Source organism: Nicotiana tabacum, chromosome 11 (genome assembly GCF_000715075.1).
Source record: "Nicotiana tabacum cultivar K326 chromosome 11, ASM71507v2, whole genome shotgun sequence".
Classification (NCBI taxonomy): Eukaryota; Viridiplantae; Streptophyta; class Magnoliopsida; order Solanales; family Solanaceae; genus Nicotiana; species Nicotiana tabacum.
The window spans coordinates 154,161,950-154,182,228 of record NC_134090.1 but is presented as its reverse complement, the minus strand read 5'-3'; the positions used below and the strand labels follow the sequence as shown (position 1 = coordinate 154,182,228).

At 38.4% G+C, this 20,279-nt stretch overlaps 3 protein-coding genes across 7 annotated transcripts; 2 read left to right on the top strand and 1 right to left on the bottom strand.

Moving 5' to 3' along the window:
* The first annotated feature begins 2,468 nt into the window (after positions 1-2,468).
* On the top strand, positions 2,469-6,505 carry LOC107812417 (uncharacterized). Of its 3 annotated transcripts, XM_075225598.1 has the most exons (8): positions 2,568-2,607; positions 2,680-2,742; positions 2,876-2,987; positions 4,039-4,078; positions 4,207-4,302; positions 4,796-4,992; positions 5,093-5,176; positions 5,729-6,505. In XM_075225598.1, the coding sequence occupies exons 3-8, from the start codon at positions 2,881-2,883 to the stop codon at positions 6,153-6,155; spliced, it is 951 nt and encodes a 316-aa protein (XP_075081699.1). In that variant the 5' UTR covers positions 2,568-2,607; positions 2,680-2,742; positions 2,876-2,880; the 3' UTR covers positions 6,156-6,505. The 3 variants fall into 3 exon arrangements, with proteins under 3 accessions (XP_075081698.1, XP_075081700.1, XP_075081699.1); XM_075225597.1 differs by lacking the exon at positions 2,680-2,742 and having other exon boundaries at positions 2,469-2,607; XM_075225599.1 differs by lacking the exon at positions 2,680-2,742 and having other exon boundaries at positions 2,548-2,607; positions 3,807-4,078.
* Positions 6,506-7,676: 1,171 nt separating this feature from the next.
* LOC142166076 (uncharacterized) lies at positions 7,677-10,656 on the bottom strand. Its single transcript, XM_075224492.1, has 4 exons — positions 10,020-10,656; positions 9,315-9,932; positions 8,230-8,703; positions 7,677-7,807 (listed from the first exon to the last, which is right to left on the bottom strand). The coding sequence occupies exons 1-4, from the start codon at positions 10,654-10,656 to the stop codon at positions 7,677-7,679; spliced, it is 1,860 nt and encodes a 619-aa protein (XP_075080593.1).
* Positions 10,657-14,792: 4,136 nt separating this feature from the next.
* On the top strand, positions 14,793-20,063 carry LOC107812418 (uncharacterized). 3 transcript variants are annotated; one of them, XM_016637515.2, is made up of 6 exons: positions 14,825-14,928; positions 15,784-15,972; positions 16,705-17,000; positions 17,106-18,960; positions 19,050-19,256; positions 19,543-20,063. In XM_016637515.2, the coding sequence occupies exons 3-6, from the start codon at positions 16,732-16,734 to the stop codon at positions 19,855-19,857; spliced, it is 2,646 nt and encodes an 881-aa protein (XP_016493001.2). In that variant the 5' UTR covers positions 14,825-14,928; positions 15,784-15,972; positions 16,705-16,731; the 3' UTR covers positions 19,858-20,063. The 3 variants fall into 3 exon arrangements, with proteins under 3 accessions (XP_016492999.2, XP_016493001.2, XP_016493000.2); XM_016637514.2 differs by having other exon boundaries at positions 15,784-15,979; XM_016637513.2 differs by lacking the exon at positions 15,784-15,972 and having other exon boundaries at positions 14,793-14,928.
* The last annotated feature ends 216 nt before the right edge of the window (positions 20,064-20,279 follow it).

The window sequence follows — 20,279 nt, the reverse complement described above, 5'->3', positions numbered from 1 at the left end:
AGCTTACATTTCATCATTGAACTTCATCTTCTTAGCATCATCTGCTCTAACAACTAACGTAAAAATAGATCACATATTTTTAGAATCCCATTTACAAATTTAATTGTTGTTACCATTTTTACGGTAAACAAATTAACCCAAATAGTCGTCCTTAGAATTAGTCTATACTATATTAAAAGTACAAAGGCCTTTAACAAAATGTTGTTCTCTTTTTTTACCCTTTAAAAATAGGATTCACACTAGATAAAATAGTCAATTAAGCATTTCCTAATATTTAGGACAAGAAAATTAAATTGGTTATTAAATATTTTCTTATTTAAACTAGATATCTAAAATTTAAGACTTTAAAATTGATTAAAAATTTATCTCAACTAAATGTTTAAAAAGTCAATTATTTGATATATGTTAGTACAAAAATTGTAGACGTTCATATTTTACGTAATTACATGACTTCCTAATGGCATTCTAATTTATTCATGACGAAAAATACAATTTTTAACATCAAATAAGAAATTTCTTTTAAGAACTATTTTACTTCATTTAGTATTTACAACAACTTAATTTTAATTATATGGTAAATAATGAGAGATTAAAATTAAAAATTATTTAATATATAGAAACATAACATTTCACTTTTTTTTTGTCTTCTCCAATTACTTTAAACTATTATAAAGCACGAAATTTCAATGCAAAATTGATCGACCTTTTTATTATTTAATAATAAATTATACATTGGACAAAATCTTCGTTTACAACAACAACAACAACCACCCAGTAAAATTTCACTAATGGAATTTGGGGAGGGTAGTGTTTACGCAGGCCTTACCCCTACCCCGAAGGAGTAGAGAGGTTGTTTTTGAAAGACACTCAGCAAGAAAATAAAAGGACAAAAGGAGAAAATATTAGTATCACCATAGAAATCATATGTAAAATAGGAACAACATGAAATTTAGAAGGAAGATGCAAAACAAAGCAAAAGAAATAGCTATTAAATAGGCCATGTACTGAAAGACGAGATAGTAAAACACAACATTGCCACTAGCTATTTTAGACAGACCCTACTAGACTAGTCTCACAATGTTACGAAGTAAGGCAAGACTCAACTACTTCCTAACCTACAACCCTAATACTCGACCTCCACAATTTCCTATCAAGTGTCATGTCCTCGAAAATTTGAAGCCTCGTCATATCCTGCCTGATAACCTCTCCCCAATACTTTTTAGGTCACCCTCTACCTCTTCTCGTGCCCTCCACAACCAGCCGCTCACACCTCCTTACTGGTGCATCTGGGCTTCTCCTTTGAATATGCCCAAACCATCTTAGCATGGCTTCCCGCATCTTCTCATCAATGGGGGCCATATGCAAATTCTCCCGAATAACATTATTCCTAATCTTATCCATTCTAGTGTGCCCGCACATCCACCTCAACATCCTCATTTCCAAAAAATCATCGTTTAATTGTTAGTAAGCACTTTTTAATAATTAGGACATTGAAATCAACTAAAATTTTGACTACTAAATCTTTTCTATTTAAACTATATAGGAAATCCTAATATGTAGAAATATATTCACAGTAAGATAAATTATATAATTTGAGTAAGTTAATTTTCGCAAGAATTTATAAATTTTAAAAATTATTATTTCACCTGGAACAATAATAATTCAGGTGGCATTAGAAGTTTTCCACTTTAAAATACCAAGAGACGAAAACTTAAAGCAAATTGTATAGAAGTCATACTTACGGGCTCAAGATTATTTTTATATTGCTAAAATCTTAAGATTTAGGGTTGGTAATATTGAAAATGTTAGCTATTTAAGCTTTTCTTTAAAAGAAACTGTTAATAAAATATTTCCAAAAGTGTTGTCGTAGAGTTTCTTATAGTGTCGATAAATTTATCTAGCGAATAGATATTGCATGTAATCACGAACAAATATCAAATTAAGAATGTGTGGCAAACTGATATTACCAATTACTATCGAATTAAAGGGATTGACAATATATATTAGCAAGTATCTTCTCTAATCATGATAATGAACGAATCTACCTAGAAAGTGGCGTGAGAACCTAAATCTATTCCTAACGAAAGTCCAAATAATAAGGCATTTTGTAGAGAAGGGATCTTCTTTTATTGATTTAGATAAATGCGATTAACGTTCATGAATCTTTTCCCCAGTAATTTAGATATTTTTTTTATAATTCGAACACTTCTATGCATACTATCTATGTAATTTTTATAAATTTATATTTATTGATATGAAATACACGCGCAACACGTGTACTCTAAGACTAGTTAAATTGAAAAAAGCAATATACTATATATATAATTATATATATAATAACTGCATAATCTTTGTATACCTATTTAAAAAAAATAGTGAATCCGGCCAGTTCAATTCTGCAGAGATTCCAAAATGAGAATGTACTACATTAGGGAAACCTCAATGGGCTTGAAGTGAGAAGCCCGCTCTAGGAAACAGCAAACCCAGTAGCTGTTGAGGCCCAGACACTGAACTATAAATGGCAGAGAGAGAATATGCTCACTTCCTCTCTTCGATCGAATCGGATCTAGGGTTCTTGCTAAATTCTGTGCCTTCTTCGACCTTCAGGTAAGCAAATTGCGCTTTTCAATCTATTTTTTCACAGACGTTCATATAAAACATTTACTTACAAATGGGCAGACGAAATGCGTGTGCGTAATTCATTTAGGAATTGCTTTTTTAATCGACAAATTTGTTGAAGAGGTGGGTTTCTTGTTTCTAGATTCGTTTGATGTTTTAATTGAGCTTCCATTTGTGTTAATTCATTTGAAAGTAATGGAGCTAATTATACTGGTAAGAAAAAAGTAATGGAGCTGATTAGATTGTTTTGTTGCAGAGAAGATGCCGCGGTATGATGATAGGTATGGTGGTACACGCCTCTATGTTGGACATTTGTCTTCCAGAACGCGATCTCGAGACTTGGAGGACGTCTTCAGCAGATACGGGAGGTAAATTTTTAACCATTCGTAAGTTTTGCTTAATGATTGAACACATGTGATCGTAAATTAATTTTGAGTAGTTGTAAATGAAGGTTCCAATAGGACCAAGACTAACTTTTTAGTGGTTTATTTAGTAGTGGAATGAAATGGGCCTGAATAGAGTAGAATGGATATTAAGGATTCTATAGCTGACCCAAGCTTGTTCAGAATTGAGATATAGTTGATTAGTTGAGTGATGTGCATATTGATTATCTTATTGTGATCATCTCCCAATCATTTAAGTTCCTTGTTAGAAATACATTCCATCCTTGAGCATCAAAAAAACAGCTATAGGGGCATTATGATGCAGTGTTGTCAAAGGCGCGCTTAAGCCCTGAAGCGAGGCTCAAAACATGTTGAGCGCTTCGCCTCGCTTTGTGGGCGCTTCAGTGTCACATCAAGGCTCTAAGACATACTTTTACTTGCCAATGAGCGTAATCTTGAAGAGGCGACACTAAACAATTGATATTTCACTTAATTGTAATCTCCATATCTTTGTCCACATATTTGTTATTCATGCTTATAAGTATTAGTCTTGAACTACACATATATGTTTTTTTTTCTCCATTTGTGCCTTGCTTCATTAAAGCCCACGCTTTATTTGCGCTCTGCTTAAAGCCCTAACGGACCTTAGAGTTTTTTTGTGCTTCTTGCCTTTGATAACACTGGGGAGGGGGGGGCACCCAAGTCGTTAAAATGGCTGTTCTTTGTTTTTTGAATTTGTACAAAATGTGTGAGAGCAACATCCCCCGTGTCGTAGTGTTTTTAACTCGAATGATGTTTATGAAGGTTTCTATGTTTTTGCCCATCCTGGAGGTTTGTGGTGGGAGGTTGCCTTGGTGGAATTGGTTCCCATTCTTGCGGAGTGTGGCGATTCTTTGTATAATGTTATTGCGTGTTTTTTTGATGGAAATGGCACAATCCCAAAGTGGTGTTTAGTTCATCTTTGAGGGGCGAAGTAATCAACCCTTCGGTTCTTATGACTTGATGGCCTTACTCTTTCTGGAACCCATTTACGCAGAGTACGTGATGTGGATATGAAGCGTGACTATGCTTTTGTGGTACGCCTTTCTTATTTTTTTTCTTCCCTTTCTGTTAATGATATTTTTTAAGGTTGCACCGGGATTACCTAATCCTTGTCTCATATATTTGAGATATAAGCTTCTGTCTGCTTTTCATCTAAATCTAGGAATTTAGTGATCCTCGAGATGCTGATGATGCAAGATATGGCCTAAATGGGCGAGACGTTGATGGAAGCCGTATTACTGTGGAATTCGCAAAAGGGGTGAGTTTACACAGACTGCATTTGTTATATGTTCCTAAATGTTATATGCTTTAGTTGTAGTATCTTTATGTTGTTGTTTGTACAACACTAGAAATTTACATTCACATGACATTTGCGTTTTGAATATTAATAAAAAAGATACATGAAAACACTCTCAGGCTGTATGGCCAGTGAGTAGGAAAATATCATGGAGCTGGTTTGAACATAATTATTTTTGGGAACATGCTTTTGGAAGATTTGGAGATAATGTTTCAATTCTCAATATAGCTTTTATTTACTTTTGGCATGTCGCCCGGGGGTGGGGGGAGGAGGATCTTGTGTTTATCGCTATCCCTTTAAGTAATTAAGTTGCTTTCAAGGATCTGGTTTTCTTGGTATTTTTCAAGATATGCCTTGATCATGTGATTTCATTATTTTTCTGCCTTGATCTATCTGTTGTTTTCAGATTGTTTAAAACAAGATGTCCTTTTTATAAAATTTATTTGCATTGCAGGTACCTCGTGGTCCAGGTGGATCTCGAGAGTTTGGCGGCAGAGGTCCTCCTCCAGGTACAGGTCGTTGCTTTAATTGTGGACTTGATGGCCATTGGGCTCGAGATTGTAAGGCTGGGGACTGGAAGAACAAGTGTTACCGCTGTGGGGAGCGAGGTCATATAGAAAGAAACTGTCAGAATAGCCCCAAGAAATTGAAGTATTTTCCTAGTTGCCATCTTCTTATTTCACGCTGTGTATTCTTTGATGCTCTAGTTTGCTTTAATGGTTAAGTTTTTTATTTGTTCTTTAATAAACAGACGTGGACGAAGTTATTCCCGCTCACCGTCTCCTCGTCGTGGCAGAAGTCGCAGCCACAGTTACAGCAGAGGTCGTAGCTACAGGTCTCTCGATTTGCTCTTCCTCCTTTTGGAATGTGCCCCGTTTCACTTCGTTGATGGCTTTGGCCTTATGTTTTGAGATACTGAATTGGCATTGTCACTCATGGTTGAAATAATACCATCAGATAAGTAATTGCATTTGTCATTTCATGATGTATCATGTGGATAATATGTGAAAGCTTGAGTTGCTAAACCAAGAAAGTGTTACTGTTGTGGCCCCAAGGGCCTAGCTCAAGTGGCAAAGGGTGGTGGATTTGTGTCTTAGGTCATAGATTCGAGCCCCCACACCATGCAAAGCAAAGCCTGGTATTTAAGTGGAGAAGTGTAGAGGGGCGGGCCCATTATCCACCGAGTTTCGAAGGCTGCGGTTGGTCCAAAGGATCGGCCCTAGACGGATTTCTCGGTCATTAAAAAAAAAAAGTGTTGTGCCGTCACTACTAACACATTCTGGTTATCTCATCTGCCTTTTATGATATTAAAACATATTTTTTACCATAACCTTATCTAAATAAATAAATAAAGTATTAACAGATGGTGTGTTTGATTTCTTTGCAGCCGATCCAGGTCTCCTGTGAGGAGGGACTCCAGGTCTCCTGTGAAGAGCGACTCCAGGTCTCCTGTGAAGAGGGACCGTAGCATTGAGCATGAAGAAAGAAGATCAAGAAGTCCTCGCCCTCATAGATCATCACCACCTCCATCAAAAGGAAGGAAATACAGCCCTTCACCTGATGAAAGAAGTCCACAAGAGAGAGGTACGCCGTCCCCTAGGGGTGATAGGGCAGCCAATGGTTCTGATCATAGCAGGAGCCCTACAGACGATGCTGGAATAGACGAACGCAGAAATTTGAGTCCTATTGAAGAAAATGGCCGCAGTCGCAGCAATAGCCCCATCCATAGGGACAATGGAAGCCCAGTGGAGAATGGGAGCCCAATGGGTGATGATGAAAATCATGCTTCTCCAAGGGGCAGCGAGTCACCTTAAAAAGGTGCATATGATACAGTCAGCTTGGCAAGTGTGTTTTAATCACAAGTAATTATTGTCCTTGCCCTTTAATTTTTAAAGTATTTCTCCTTCTATTTGGAAACATGTAATTGAATTATTTGGAATGACCTGAATTTGAAACTGTCTTGCACATGGTGTGTTCGAGACCGCTTTAAGCTGTGGCTTGTTATATTCAGCTTGAATTTGGTTAGAAGTGTGGGACACTATTTGGAAGTGGTTTAACTATGACTGTAAAGTTCCTTGTTGGCCAAGTGTTGTTATATCACTTCCTGAATATTGTACCAGAGCATTCACCAATTGTAAAGTTGAAATACAGCAATTGGTGCAAATTTGAGATTCATCTGGCAAATCGATTGGAAATATGATGAGAGACTCGCATGAATACATTCTGCTATTTGTGTTGTCTGTCTCGGTTTCTTGTGATCTGTTGTTGGAAGTGGCAGATAGCATGCTCATGACCGTCTGTTAACAAAATGTTAACCATTCCATGGAGTAGTAAATTTGTTTTAATTACTATATAGACATCGTGTGAATATCGAAAAGCTCTGAGAGCAGTTCTATGCATTAAGAAGTTGGTGTATTATTGTCCATTATTTCTGGTTATGGACGGTCCAATTGGTAACATATAATTGTGAAGCATAAGCCTTGAATATAATGCTCTTTGTAGTTGCAGAAGAAGCTTGTTGTAGGGCAAGTGTTAGCTACCCTTGCCACTACACTAAAAGCTTCACTTATATTAAAGAGATTTACAACTGTTAATTACTAAAAATAGTTTGTATCCTAATTGCAGAGTATAATTCTTCAATGGAATTGATTCGTTCGAACTCCCCATATAGAGGCTGGTTTGTTAAGATTGCCATGAGAATCCATGTATATTTAAAACAAGTTAACCTCATCCATTTCTTGCCCTGTATGCCATTACAAGTATAAGTAATAAGAATGGACCTTGAGTCTAAGTTAATCCCAAAAGCTAGCTCAAAGGGTAAGGATTGCCCCAGCATCCATTTCTCAACTTCGGGGGCCTGGCTTTGATACCATGATGAGATGGAGCTGGGGCCTAATTCAACTCTTGGAGCGTGAGCAATTTACCGTAGGAGCTTAACTTTGGGGGGCCTGGCTTTGATATAGCTTGGGCCTAACTCAACTCTAAAGGCTTGAGCTAAGGATTGCCAAAGCCATATAACTAATCACTGAGGGAAACACTAGTACTGAACCAAGAGAAGGCAAACCTTAGAGTTGGTTCTTTTTTGTAATTATTAGTTCTTTGATTATGTACCAGAGAATTTTTGGATGCTGCTGCTTTGAATATGGTAATTGTTAAGGCAAAACAGAAGCTTTTCTGCGGAGCATTATCTTCGTATAATCATCTTCGAAGCAAAATTTGCGTCCAGTCAAGGTGAGGTCTTGCAATGGCTAAATCTGAAAATTCTCTTTGTTCATCTTATCCTTTTGTTCTGAGGTTATATTACACAAGGGCGCATCCAGCCCTTCGGTACCGGTTCAGCTGAACCCAGTATTTTTGTCAACAACAACAACAACAACAACAACTACCCAGTAAAATCCCATATAGTGGGGTATGGGGAAGGTAATGTGTACGCAGACCTTACCCCTGCCCCGGTAGGACAGAGAGGCTGTTTCCGATAGACCCTCGGCTCAGAACGACGGAAATAAAGAAAAACAAGGAAAATAAGAAAAGAAAAGAGAATTCATTAGTAACTCCAGTAAAAACCATTATAGTAACAGAAACTTAAAAATCAAAAGATGAATGACTTGCAATAACAGTAACCAGAGTCTAAGGAATCTAAGATAAACAACAAGAATAGTGTGAGTTCAACATAAACTGCAAACTATCTAAGATCAACCCCAATCCAATCCCGCCTCACCCCAGGCATGCAGCAAGGAAAGCTCCACTACCCCTATCCTACAACTCTAATGCTAGTCCTCCAGGCCTTCATATCAAGGGCCATGTCCTCGGAAATCTGCAGACGAACCATGTTTTGCCTGATCACCTCTCCCCAATACTTCTTAGGTCTCCCTCTACCTCTTCTCGTGCCCACCACGGCCAACCGCTCACACCTCCTCACCGGAGCATCGATGCTTCTCCTCTGTACGTGCCCGAACCATCTGAGCCTCGCTTCCCGCATCTTATCATCCACAGGGGCGACGCCCATCTTCCTCCGAATATCTTCATTCCTGATCTTGTCTAACCTAGTGTGCCCGCACATCCACCTCAGCATCCGCATCACTGCTACTTTCAACCTCTGGATATGGGAGTTCTTAACCGGCCAACACTCTGCCCCATACAACATTGCCGGTCTAACCACAACTCTATAAAACTTACCTTTGAGTATCGGTGACACTTTCTTGTCACACAAGACTCCAGATGCAAGCCTCCATTTCATCCAACCCGCCCCTATGCGGTGAGTGACGTCCTCGTCGATCTCTCCGTCCCCCTGAATCACCGACCCAAGGTGCTTGAAGCTATCTCTCTTAGAGATGACCTGTGACCCAAGCCTCACGTCCCCGCCTATATCCCTCGACTCAGTGTTAAACTTGCACTCTTAGACTCGAGAGTCTGTCTCCAAACCTCCAATCTCTCGTTAACACCTGCCCTCGTCTCGTCAATTAGAACAATGTCATCAGCAAATAGCATACACCATGACACCTCCCCTTGAATGTGTTGTGTCAAAGCATTCATCACCAGGGCAAATAAGAATGGGCTAAGCGCAGAGCCTTGGTGTAATCCCATAACAACCGGGAAATGCTTCGAGTCACCTCCCACAGTCCTAACCTTAGTCTTAGCTCCATCATACATATCCTTGATCGCTCTTATGTAGGATACCAGCACGCCCTTTGCCTCAAGACATCTCCAGAGCACCTCCCTAGGAACCTTGTCATACGCTTTCTCCAAGTCAATAAACACCATATGCATATCCTTCTTCTTATCCATGTACTGTTCCACCAACATCCTAATAAGGTGGATAGCTTCCGTAGTGGAGCGGCCCGGCATGAACCCAAACTGATTGTCGGATATAGACGTCGTCTTCCTCACCCTCACCTCCACCACCCTCTCCCAGACTTTCATGGTATGACTAAGTAACTTGATACCCCTATAATTGTTACAACACTGGATATCACCTTTATTCTTGTACAACGGTACCACTGTACTCGACCTCCATTCCTCCGGCATCCTTTTCGTCCTAAAAATTACATTGAACAACCCAGTCAGCCATTCCAATCCTACTCTACCCACATACTTCCAAAACTCAACCAGAATTTCATCTGGCCCCGTCGATCTACCCCTACTCATCTTAGGCAAAGCCCCCACGACCTCGTCGACCCTAATACGCCTGCAATACCTAAAATCTCGGAGACTCTCTGAATGCCCCAAGTCCCCTAGCGCTATATCCCGATCCCCCTCCTCATTTAGAAGACCATAGAAGTACGTCTGCCATCTCTGCTTAATCTGGGGATTTCCCACCAATACTCTACCATCCTCATCTTTGATGCACCTCACTTGGTCCAGATCCCGGGCCTTCCTCTCCCTAGCTTTAGCCAGCCGAAACAACTTCATGTCCCTTCCTTTCTCCCCTAATTTCTCGTATATACGGCTAAACGCTGCATTCTTAGCCTCCGTGACCGCCAGTTTCGCCTCCTTCCTAGCCAATTTGTACCTCTCTTTATTCGCTCTCCTCTCCTCCTCGCTTGAGCTCCCTGCCAACTTCGCGTACGCTACCTTCTTCGCCTCCACTTTACCTTAGACTATGTCATTCCACCACCAGTCTCTTTGGTGCCTGCTAGAAAAACCCTTCGATACACCTAGCACCTCTCTCGCCGCCTTACTCACATAGTTCACCGTAGTTGACCACATAGTGGTCGCGTCTCCACTACTCTTCCAAGCTCCCATAGCATATAACTGCCCCTCCAATTCCTGGGATTTATCCTTGGTTAAAGCTCCCCATCTAATCCTTGGTCGGCCACAAGCATACCTCTTCTTCCTCTTCATCATAATGCCGATGTCCATCACTAAGAGCCTATGCTGAGTCGCGAGGGTCTCTCCTGGGATAACCTTGCAATCCTTGCACAACCCTCTATTACACCTTCTGAGGAGAAGGTAATCGATCTGAGTCTTCGCCGCCGAACTTCGGAAAGTAACCAGATGCTCCTCCCTTTTCGAAAAAGTTGAGTTCGCAATCACCAGCTCGAAAGCCTTAGCGAAGTCTAACATCGAAGTACCTCCTCCGTTCCTATCCCCAAGGCCAAAGCCACCATGCACCTCGCCATAACTACCAACAGCCGCCCCGATATGGCCATTAAAATCCCTTCCAATAAATAACCTTTCAGTAGGAGGAATACTACGCACAATCTCATCCAGGCCCTCCCAAAAACGCCTCTTAACCTCCTCATCCAAGCCCGCTTGTGGCGCGTAAGCGCTAACTACATTGAGGGTGCACTCACCAATGACCAACTTAATAAACATTAGCCTATCATTCACTCGCCTAACCTCAACCACAGACTCTTTAAGATCCCTATCCACCAAGATACGCACTCCATTCTTACCCCTCACGACTCCAAAGTACCACAACTTATACCCGTCCGCATTCCTCGCCTTCGACCCTGCCCACCTAGTCTCCTGGACACAAGCTATATTAACCTTTCTCTTCTAGAGAATCTTTGCCAACTCAATAGACTTACCCGTCAGCGTGCCTATGTTCTACGACCTGATCCTCAATCTACAACCTCCCTCTTTCCCCTTACCCTTCTTTCCTCTCGTCCCAACCCCTGACCCCCTCCCCACCCCCATTATCACCCCCGGCACCCCTCGAGGACATGACTTTACTCTACCATCCCACTCCACGACCACTATACCTACGACAGACTTCGGAAGGCACTAACCCGGGCCCAAACCAGAAAATAGCCGGTTGCAACTATAAGTATACTAAAAATACTAAAAATACGCTTAAAATGGTGCTAACTAGATAGCCACAAATTATCTAACACAGAGAAAGAGACAAGAAAATGGGAGGTACCAACTCCTGATGGAAAGAACCTGGAAATATTACTTGATGCACCCGGAGATGCTCCGCTCTACTCGCCCGTATGCCTCGCGCTTGCCTGGGCAGCTGCAACAATTCCCGCAAATATAACCTGTGTGCTTTGGAACCCGACGTCCAGCCCTTTGTGACTGTCAAATGGCCTGCTTCGCTATGCTTGTCCGTGCACCTCCCACCCGTCACCAAACAGCCACCAAAAGTGCTACTTGCAACACACACAGCAAACCCCGAGGCCAAGAAAAGGGGGAGGACTGTCACCGGAACGGTCGCCGGAAAACAGTGCCTGCCCGAGAACTAGAGGTACGCCGAGGCAAGGTTTGAAAAAAGGGGAAACACATGGGAGAGTAGTGTGGCTGGGACGGAAAAGCAGAAGATAACTTGCGCCGATGGGTCGCCAGTCGCCGGCCTAGTTGCTGTTAGGGTTAAAAGAAAGGGAAAGGAAGAGAGAGACCCGGGAGAGAGAAATGAGAGGAGAGGAGAGAGAAAGAGAGGGCCGAACTTACCTGGTTCACCTGGACGAATCACCTGCGCTGAGATTTGCCGGTGGAAATTTGCCGGTGGAAATGGCAGTGTTACCGTTAGAGAGACAGGCGTGCGTTGAACCCAATACTTTTCTCGTGGAATATAAATTTATGTATAAAATAAATTACAATTGCAACGAATAATGGATGTGAACTCATAACTTTAAAAATATAATGGATTATATGCTAAAAATCTTAAAGGTTGAACCCGTAAAATTTAAATCTTGGATCCGTCTCTATTTATATCAGTGCGTGTAACTATAGATTTTTGCTATTTTTTTGATGTATTGTGAAGGTTTTTACTTTTGCCATTCGATACAGATAAGATGCATAATAGATGTCAATCGGGGCGAAGTTACACTCTGGTAAGGGTGGTCTTGTCGGAATATACCACGTATATAGGTAAAATATTAGGTTTTGGAGGTATATAACATATATTGAACACCTTTTGTCAATTTTTTTTTTTACTTTTTTTCAAGTTTGAACACCCTTGAAGAAATTCCTAACTTCGCCATTGATGTCAATCACTGAAAAAAGATTAGTACTATAGTAAGAAAAAAATCAGATACGATTCCCAGTTCCTACATGAAAAAGCACCAAAAGCACATTAGTCTAACATTTTGAGAATTCATGAGTAAAGCAAAAAAGAGAACAACATCCATCAACTGATATTGGACCAAATAGAAAAGAACGCGGCTAGAATTGTGACTAGCCGTGAAATTCAGAGAGGTTTTCATGTGTGCTCTAATAGTTAATAAAGTTAGTGACACAAGTTAAGAGTTCAAATACCTACGAACAAAAAAGATATCACGTCTTCTTTTCATCTGCTTAAATTTTGGTGGATATAATTCCCTAATATCAATATTAGTGGGGCTAATGAGAAACAGCAATTACTCGATCGAATGGTAGAATACGCGCAAATGGTCCAAACATCACTAAAAAAAGCAGTTCGTACTTCGTTGCACTAGATATTCCGTGTTCACGCATAATCAGGAGAGGGATCGCATCTTAGAGGGTATGATATAGACAACCAGGGGCGAAGGTACATTTCTTAAAGGGGGTCAGTTGACCACCCTTCGTCGCAAAATTACACTACGTATATAAGTAAAATATTAAATTTTAAAGGTATATAACATATATTTAACACTATTTGTCGAGGTATATAACTTTAACGTTGCTCCAAACACCACTAACATATGAAAAAGGTTAAGAGAGCCTTTCACGTTGATAAGCAAACACGACCTTAGCTTGGGGGGAGGGGGGGGGGGGAGCAAAAGGTGATTTAGTCATTAGATTCAATTATAGAGGCTTGCATCATTATGTGCCAGAAAGGATGAACAAGCATGATTGCTTAATTGCTCTTGAAACTTTCTTGCATGTTTCTTGGAAATGAATATATTTTAGTGTGAATGCTCTTATTTGGTTTGTCCCTTTATTTATGGAATTTAATTAATTAATTATATACTAACTTTGTAAATAATTTCCACATTATCTGTATATCTGAGCTGATTATAGCAGATTACTTAGTCAAATTTCTATGTTACCTAATTAATATTACTATAAACAGTTACATATTATTTTAAGTTATCTTAATCCTTTTACAGAGAATGATTGCACAGAAGTTGAAGGTCTGTTCTCGTTGGGATGAACAAAAGACTTTTTGATAACTAAATGTGGAATTTTGCACAACTCTACTTTAAAAATGCATGTGTTAGTGTGTGATTATAATATAATATAAGTAAATATTTATTTGCACCCGACAATCCAATTAATGCAAGACATATATTTTTCTTACACATTTTCTATATAATCGTGATTATGTTAGATATTTACTTTAATTTTTAACCGTTAAAAATATTATATATGTATATTCACGCGTAGAACCCCCAAAATGCACCTTTGGTCAGGGCGGATTTTCTGTGTGACATATTGGTTCACGCGAGCCAGATAAATTTTGCTCAGATATTATATATGTATTAAAAATTTCACTAAATATTTATAAATATTTTATTATGAACCCAATTATTATTGTAAATATACTTAAATATTTTAGTAAAAATTTATAAACTTTAAATTCTAAATCCGCTTTTACCGCTTATGCAATGCCTATTTGTGAAGTTGTATGTCGCAACTCGCATACAACTAGATTTCGCACATATAGATTTTTGTTACTAAACAAGAACTAAGTTTCATATTTCTAAAAGGACTCATTAATTGATAATGTAAATAAGCATTTAAGAATATTAATCTTAAAATCTGAAACAAAACAAGAATTTTGATTAGCTTAAAATTAATTGTTCTCATATATATTGACAAAGTTTTTAGGAATCACAAACCTTTCAAACTACAATTCCTTTGCACTCTAGTATTTTGTAATATAGTCTCTAAATTATTATTTTTTATTTATTTTCCTCCCCTTTTGATTCCTTTTGTTAGAGCTATTGCTCCTTTGATGACTCGAACCCATGACCCTACGATTGTAGGTGGTGGTATGTGTGCGTGTGAGAGAGGCTCTTATCTTAGTCTCTAAATTGTAATTATTCAGCTGAACAAAAATCATTCACTTGGCAAATAAAGTGATGCTTTTTCTCACTGGTTGAACTTTCTAAAAAGGAAACGTCGCATTTATCCAGTATTTTATTATAGGTATTAGCTAATATCAATTCAAACTTTATATCAAAATAATGGTATTAAGTATTTATCCCACATTGAATGCAGGATAATAAATTTAGGATTATAGTACTTAGATTAACTTTATTGCTAATCAAATGATCGCTAAGTATTATGCAATATAAATTTATATATATTTTTCCTAATATATTAGTACTAGTAGTTATTTCAAAAATAAAAGAAAATGAAAAAAAGAAAAGAAAGTCCGCTCCTGAGGCCCACAGCCATAAGCCCATCCAACTAAAAAAGGAAGAAAATGAAACGTTACTTTTTTTTCGACCCTCGCTTTTTCCGCCACATTGAAATTTTAAATCTTTTTTATTTGGACAAATTTACCCCTTTCATTCAATTTAATTCCCTTTAAATCCCTTATTTTATTAGTCCAAATAAACAGTTCCTGCATTTTGCCCTCATCATCATATACATACATACACAAAAACTTCATACTCAAAAAATCTCTATTGAATTATTCTTTGATTCAGTCAACTCCGTCAACTCTTTGATTCAGTAATCTTTTTTTCTTTCATTTTCCTTTTTTCAGTTTGTATTTTTTCAGCACATGCGGATCTTGATTTTAATTGAGTTTTTTTTTTGTGTGTGTGTGTGTGTGTGAGTTCTGACAATTTTATATTTCTGATTCAAGTTTTTAACATATATGCAATTCTCTTAATTACATGTAGGCATATGTGTTCTTTGTATCCTGCAAGTGTTTTCTTGTGATTTTGTGGAGAAATTAGTTAAGAAATTTAATTAGAATTAAATTTGGATTTAACCCTCCAGGTGGGATTTTCCTTTTTTTTAAAAAAATTTAATTATTTGCCATAAATGGTTGTAGACTATTTTTTTTCCCAGAAGGATTTGTAATAATTTTTGGTAACTTTATGAAGTTCTTTGAATTGTTCTTGTACTGTTTGTTTGGGTCTTTTTTATTTATATATTTGCCTCTAACCGAAACTTCAATGCTTAAAAAGAATGGTGATTTTGATTAATTAAGCTGTATAGCTTCTTGTTTTAAGGTTTATTAAAAAGTTTTATTCATCTCTTCTGTTTTTTGTTTTTATTTTTTTTTTTTATTTTCTTACAATTTGATGTGATAATTTATGTTTCATTCTTGGTAGTATTTGATTTAATAATTGATTTGTTATTCTGATGTAATAATTCATAAACTTGTGAAGGGTTTTTCTTTTTCATGTATAATTATATATGCATTAATAACCCCAGGTGGATATGAATAATTAAAGGGTGTTTCTAGGGTTTAAGAGGAATAGGGTTACTCTGGTCTTTTAGATTATGATATAGTATTTTTCTTAGATTGACAGAGAGTACTCATTACTGTTTCTGACACTAATGATTTTTTATCAGGAGTAAGAAACAACTTGATTGATTCTTTTGGGGTTCTCATGAATTTTTTTTCCCTTAATGAAAGGGTTGGTGAAATAAATGCTCCATTTGCTTCTCCCTTGTTAAAACTCATGGTAGGCTTTTCTTTTTGACAACGGTGGTGTTTGGGCTAGTTTGCACGCACATCAACTAATTCCTCCACCGACATAGGTATCGGGTAATTTTGTCCTCATTGTAGCTTATATACTGCACAACAAGCAGATGTGATTTACATTTTTTGCTTTGAGTTGTGCGATTAGTTTTCTTTTAGCCTTCTGAGAGAGTAGGGCAGATACTCGGAAAATAAGTTTGTTAGTTCTTGAAAACTAATTGATCAACTTGTGCCTCAGAACTAGCATGTAAAAAGTTAGTTTTTGGTGGGTTAAATAATATAATGCTCCTCAGTCAGATTGATCATCTGAATGTGTTGAAGAAAAAACATGTACAGGATATATTCTATTTTATGTTGAAGAAGAACCGTGTAGAAAGAGAATTCTTTTACTTTGTTTTCTAAGTATTTAGTTAGCTGCAATATTTGCATGAATTTTTTATTGGTGAGTGGTTGTTTATGAGTGTTATCTGGTGGTTTTCTTGAAATGCACTTTTGATGTATCAGTTTTACAATCGAAAACTGTTATTTATTGTGATGTGTGTTAGAATTAAATGGCATCTTTCTAAGCGTGAATTCGATCATTTTGATATAAAGGATTAATGTAGCCAATTGAGGTGTAGTTTATCAATTGCTGATTGTGGGTCAAGGATAAAATAAGGTTCAGTCCAATGTTGTTCCAATATCTCTGTAAACTCCGAATTAATCTTGCAGTATATTCTCAAGGCCTGGAACACAGTGTGTTTTTCCGCTCTTTGTCCCCTGAAATATCATGGACTTGTTTGTTTGTGCAGATTCATGTGCAGTGTCCATACATAGAGATGAAGAAGTTTTTCTTTTTCCGAACATCATCTAATGATGTAAATAACATCCCTTCAGCACCATCAAAGGACAAATCATCAGACAACATCGACAAATCAAAAAACAAGAAGGAAGTTTCTTCTCCAAGTCTTAGAAGGAGCGTTTCATTGTCATCTGGATCCTTTTATGACAGTGGGTTAGGACAAAGGAATTTCAGGGATCCGAGCAGATCTCCATGTCACAGTAAGAGAGCTCATCCTAAGAAATCAGGTCGTGATCCATGCCGCCAGTATGTATCTCATTTTCTGTAGCAGATTTTTCACACTTACACTGATGTTTCAATTTGCATTTGCTTCTCCAAACTAATGACACATATTTTCGTTACTTTTGTCAGTGGTCGTACTCGTACTCCTGAGAGGCAGCCCCCAGAGAATTTCTCTCAGACATGTGATACAGAAAATGGTTATTTCAGAACACAGTATGATCCATCAGAGAGCTCTTCTTATTGCTCCAGTAATGTCTCTAGCAAAGTTTTAGATCGGTATATAGATGGAGAGCAAGAGCAGGAAAAAAGTGCCTCAGCTAACCACTATCCTACGGAAGATCATATCGAGATTGGATACACCGGCAGACAGCTGCCGCCAAGAGTTCAACATACTGCTCTTGCTTCGCCACCCGATGCTAGGAAGCAGAGACCAATATCTCAATCTTTCAGAGAAGCAAAAGCATCTAAACTATGTTTTACATCTGGAGAGATGGATGAGATTGGTTTTGAGCATGAGTCTCCGCGAAAACTAGCAAAGAAAGTGGTCGAGAGACTCTCTCAGTCTCGGTCGATGGCAAAAATAAGTTCAGAAGATTTTGATGCTGACGGTCCAATTACTATTGAAGATATCTACAGTAGAAATTTAAGTAGATGTCCAAGTGTATGTTCTGATGGTGTTTCCCGGAAGAGTAGTTCTGCAAATGAATCTAATGGTAGGACGTATGAGGAGATTCCAGTCCTGTGCGAGAGAAATTATTTGGGGATGGAAGACGATTCAGATTCGGTATTACTGAGAAAACTTAAGGAAGCTGAGGATCGTGCTGTGTTTCTCTCGGAAGAGCTTGAAGAGGGAAACTTTCTTCATGGCAGAGGCCTTAGTGTTTCAATGTTGATTCAGACTATTAGAAACTTGACAGAGGAGAAGGTACAAATGGCTTTTGAAGTTTCAAGCATTCTGCGAGATCAAGTTGCTGAAAGGGCTTCTGCTAAGGAAGAAAGCAGACTACTAAAGGCAGAATTAGATTCACGGACACGAAGATTGGAGACAGAAAAGAATGAGTTACAATCAGCACTTGAAAAGGAGTTGGATAGAAGATCAAGCGAGTGGTCTCTAAAACTTGAGAAATACCAAGTTGGAGAACATAAACTCCGTGAAAGGGTGAGGGAGATTGCAGAGCAGAATGTGTCTCTACAAAGGGAAGTCTCTTCACTTAATGAGAAGGAGGTTGATAATAGAAGCAAGATATCATTTTCAGAAAAACAACTTGAAGAATTGACTAAAAGAATAGAGGAAGTGTCAAAGGAGAATCAAAATTTACAGCAGCAGCTTTCTCAGTTACAAGAGGAATACCGAGTAGCTCAAGACGATCGAGATTATGTCCGCGAAATCTATGAGGAAAAGGTTAACGAATGCGAGGACCTGAACAGATCTATTGCTAGATTGCAAAGGACTTGCAATGAACAAGAGAAGACAATCGATGTTCTACGAGGATTTTGTGAGGATGTTGGCAAGAAGAGTCCAGCAAACTACGACAACCAGTTGGAGAAGTTGCAAGTAGAGCAAATAAGATTGGTAGGTGTAGAGCGTTCTCTAAGGAAGGAGGTGGAGTCTTGTAGGCTTCAAATTGATTCTCTACGCCATGAAAACATTTGCTTATTGAATCGGTTAAGAGGCAACGGAAAGGAGGGTGGGTTCTCAACATTTAGGCTTGATCAGGAATTGTGCAATCGAGTTTGCTGCTTGCAAAATCAGGGGCTCAATTTGCTTAGGGAGAGCAGCCAGCTTTGTGGAAAGCTAATGGAGTACACAAAGGCGAATGTCAGACAAAGTGGTGGGGGAATTGACGGTCAATTTTTAATTGAAAGCAATGCAAAAATCCAGGGTCTTAAGAGGGGAATTGAGACTTTGACTAGCAGTTTGCAGACAGTGTCATCTGTGATAAATGAGAAGTCCAACCCAGTGCATTCAGATTCTCAGCCATCTGTAAGTTGGTGCTATTATTTCGCAAGCTGCTAATCATGCTCGTGTGTTGTTGATTAATCTTGCTAGCTCTTTGTTTGGTTTTGTTTTAGGAATTGAAGCAATTAGAGCTCAAATCAGAGACTTTGCTGACAACCGTGTTAAGGGAAAAGCTTTATTCCAAAGAGATGGATATAGAGCAACTTCAGGCTGACCTGGCAGCAGCAGTTAGAGGTAAAGACATCCTCAAATTCGAAGTGCAAAATGCGCTGGATACTCTTTCTTGTGCCAAACACAAGATGAAAGATCTCGAGCTTCAGGTAAGCAGGCAGTATTAAGATCTTGCAGCAAAGGGATTTTTTTTTTCCTGTTTTCAACTTCGGATTGCTTAGGAGCTTTTGTTTGCATGTTACTTTCTCTGCATTAGCTTTCTACTTGTCTTTGGCTTTTCTTTTTAAGGCTCATCTTTGTTCTATCTGAAATTCAGGGTTTTCTTGGTGGAATTGCATACATGAATTACTGGCATGTGAATATATCCGCTGATTCCATTGTGGTTATTCATGATTTTTTCTCTTCTTTTTTATTTTTTATGGTTGATTCTGGTAGATGATAAAGAAGGATGAGAATTTGAATCAGCTCCAAAATGAATTGCAAGAATGTATGAAGGAACTTAGCGTCGTGAAGGACATACTACCAAAAGTATCTCAGGAGAGAGATGCAATGTGGGAGGAAGTTAAGAACTGCAGTGAGAAGAACATGTTGTTGAACTCTGAGATCAGCATGTTGAAAAAGAAGGTAGAGGCTCTCGACGAAGACATTCTTATGAAAGAGGGTGAAATCACAATCTTGAAGGACTCGATGAGCAAACCTTTCGACCTTCTTGCAAGTCATGATTCTAGTAGAGAATTTCTGTTTGAGTGATTGATGGCCAAATAAAGGATTTTGTTCATTAACTAGTGTTCATACTTCTCGTATACTTTCTGGTTTTACTCCCTTTCCCTTTTTGTTGGATACTTGTTAAATAGAAAGTTTGCTTCCCCCCTTTTGAATCCTCAATTCAATTGTAAACAGTTCTTTTACTTGTGAATCTGTGTTGAAGACAATGAATTGTATTTTTCTTTTGTTTACCTTCATTTGATTTTGTAAGTATTTGGCTGCCTTTTTCTGGAATAATAGTTGGCAAAGGACCATAAGAACATTAGATTTCTTATACCACTTGTCACACCTCCTTTTTACACGCCCGAAAGTAGTACAAGGGAGTTTTTCCAATTAAAGTGACATTATTCGAAATGAGATTAATTTATTCAATTTTGTTTAGAGTCGCCACTTGGGATAGTTTATTT

Bases quoted from the DNA above. Each gene is read 5' to 3' on its own strand.
- LOC107812417 (XM_075225597.1), top strand. From the start codon at position 2,881: ATGCCGCGGTATGATGATAGGTATGGTGGTACACGCCTCTATGTTGGA. The intron at 2,988-4,038 runs GTAAATTTTTAA...CCATTTACGCAG, and splicing joins GTCTTCAGCAGATACGGGAG to AGTACGTGATGTGGATATGA. The intron at 4,303-4,795 runs GTGAGTTTACAC...TTTGCATTGCAG, and splicing joins CTGTGGAATTCGCAAAAGGG to GTACCTCGTGGTCCAGGTGG.
- LOC142166076 (XM_075224492.1), bottom strand. From the start codon at position 10,656: ATGTTTATTAAGTTGGTCATTGGTGAGTGCACCCTCAATGTAGTTAGC. The intron at 9,933-10,019 runs GTAAGGCGGCGA...ACATAGTCTAAG, and splicing joins AACTACGGTGAACTATGTGA to GTAAAGTGGAGGCGAAGAAG. The intron at 8,704-9,314 runs GTGATATCCAGT...CGAGGGATATAG, and splicing joins ACCGTTGTACAAGAATAAAG to GCGGGGACGTGAGGCTTGGG.
- LOC107812418 (XM_016637513.2), top strand. From the start codon at position 16,732: ATGAAGAAGTTTTTCTTTTTCCGAACATCATCTAATGATGTAAATAAC. The intron at 17,001-17,105 runs GTATGTATCTCA...TACTTTTGTCAG, and splicing joins GGTCGTGATCCATGCCGCCA to TGGTCGTACTCGTACTCCTG. The intron at 19,257-19,542 runs GTAAGCAGGCAG...TGATTCTGGTAG, and splicing joins TGAAAGATCTCGAGCTTCAG to ATGATAAAGAAGGATGAGAA.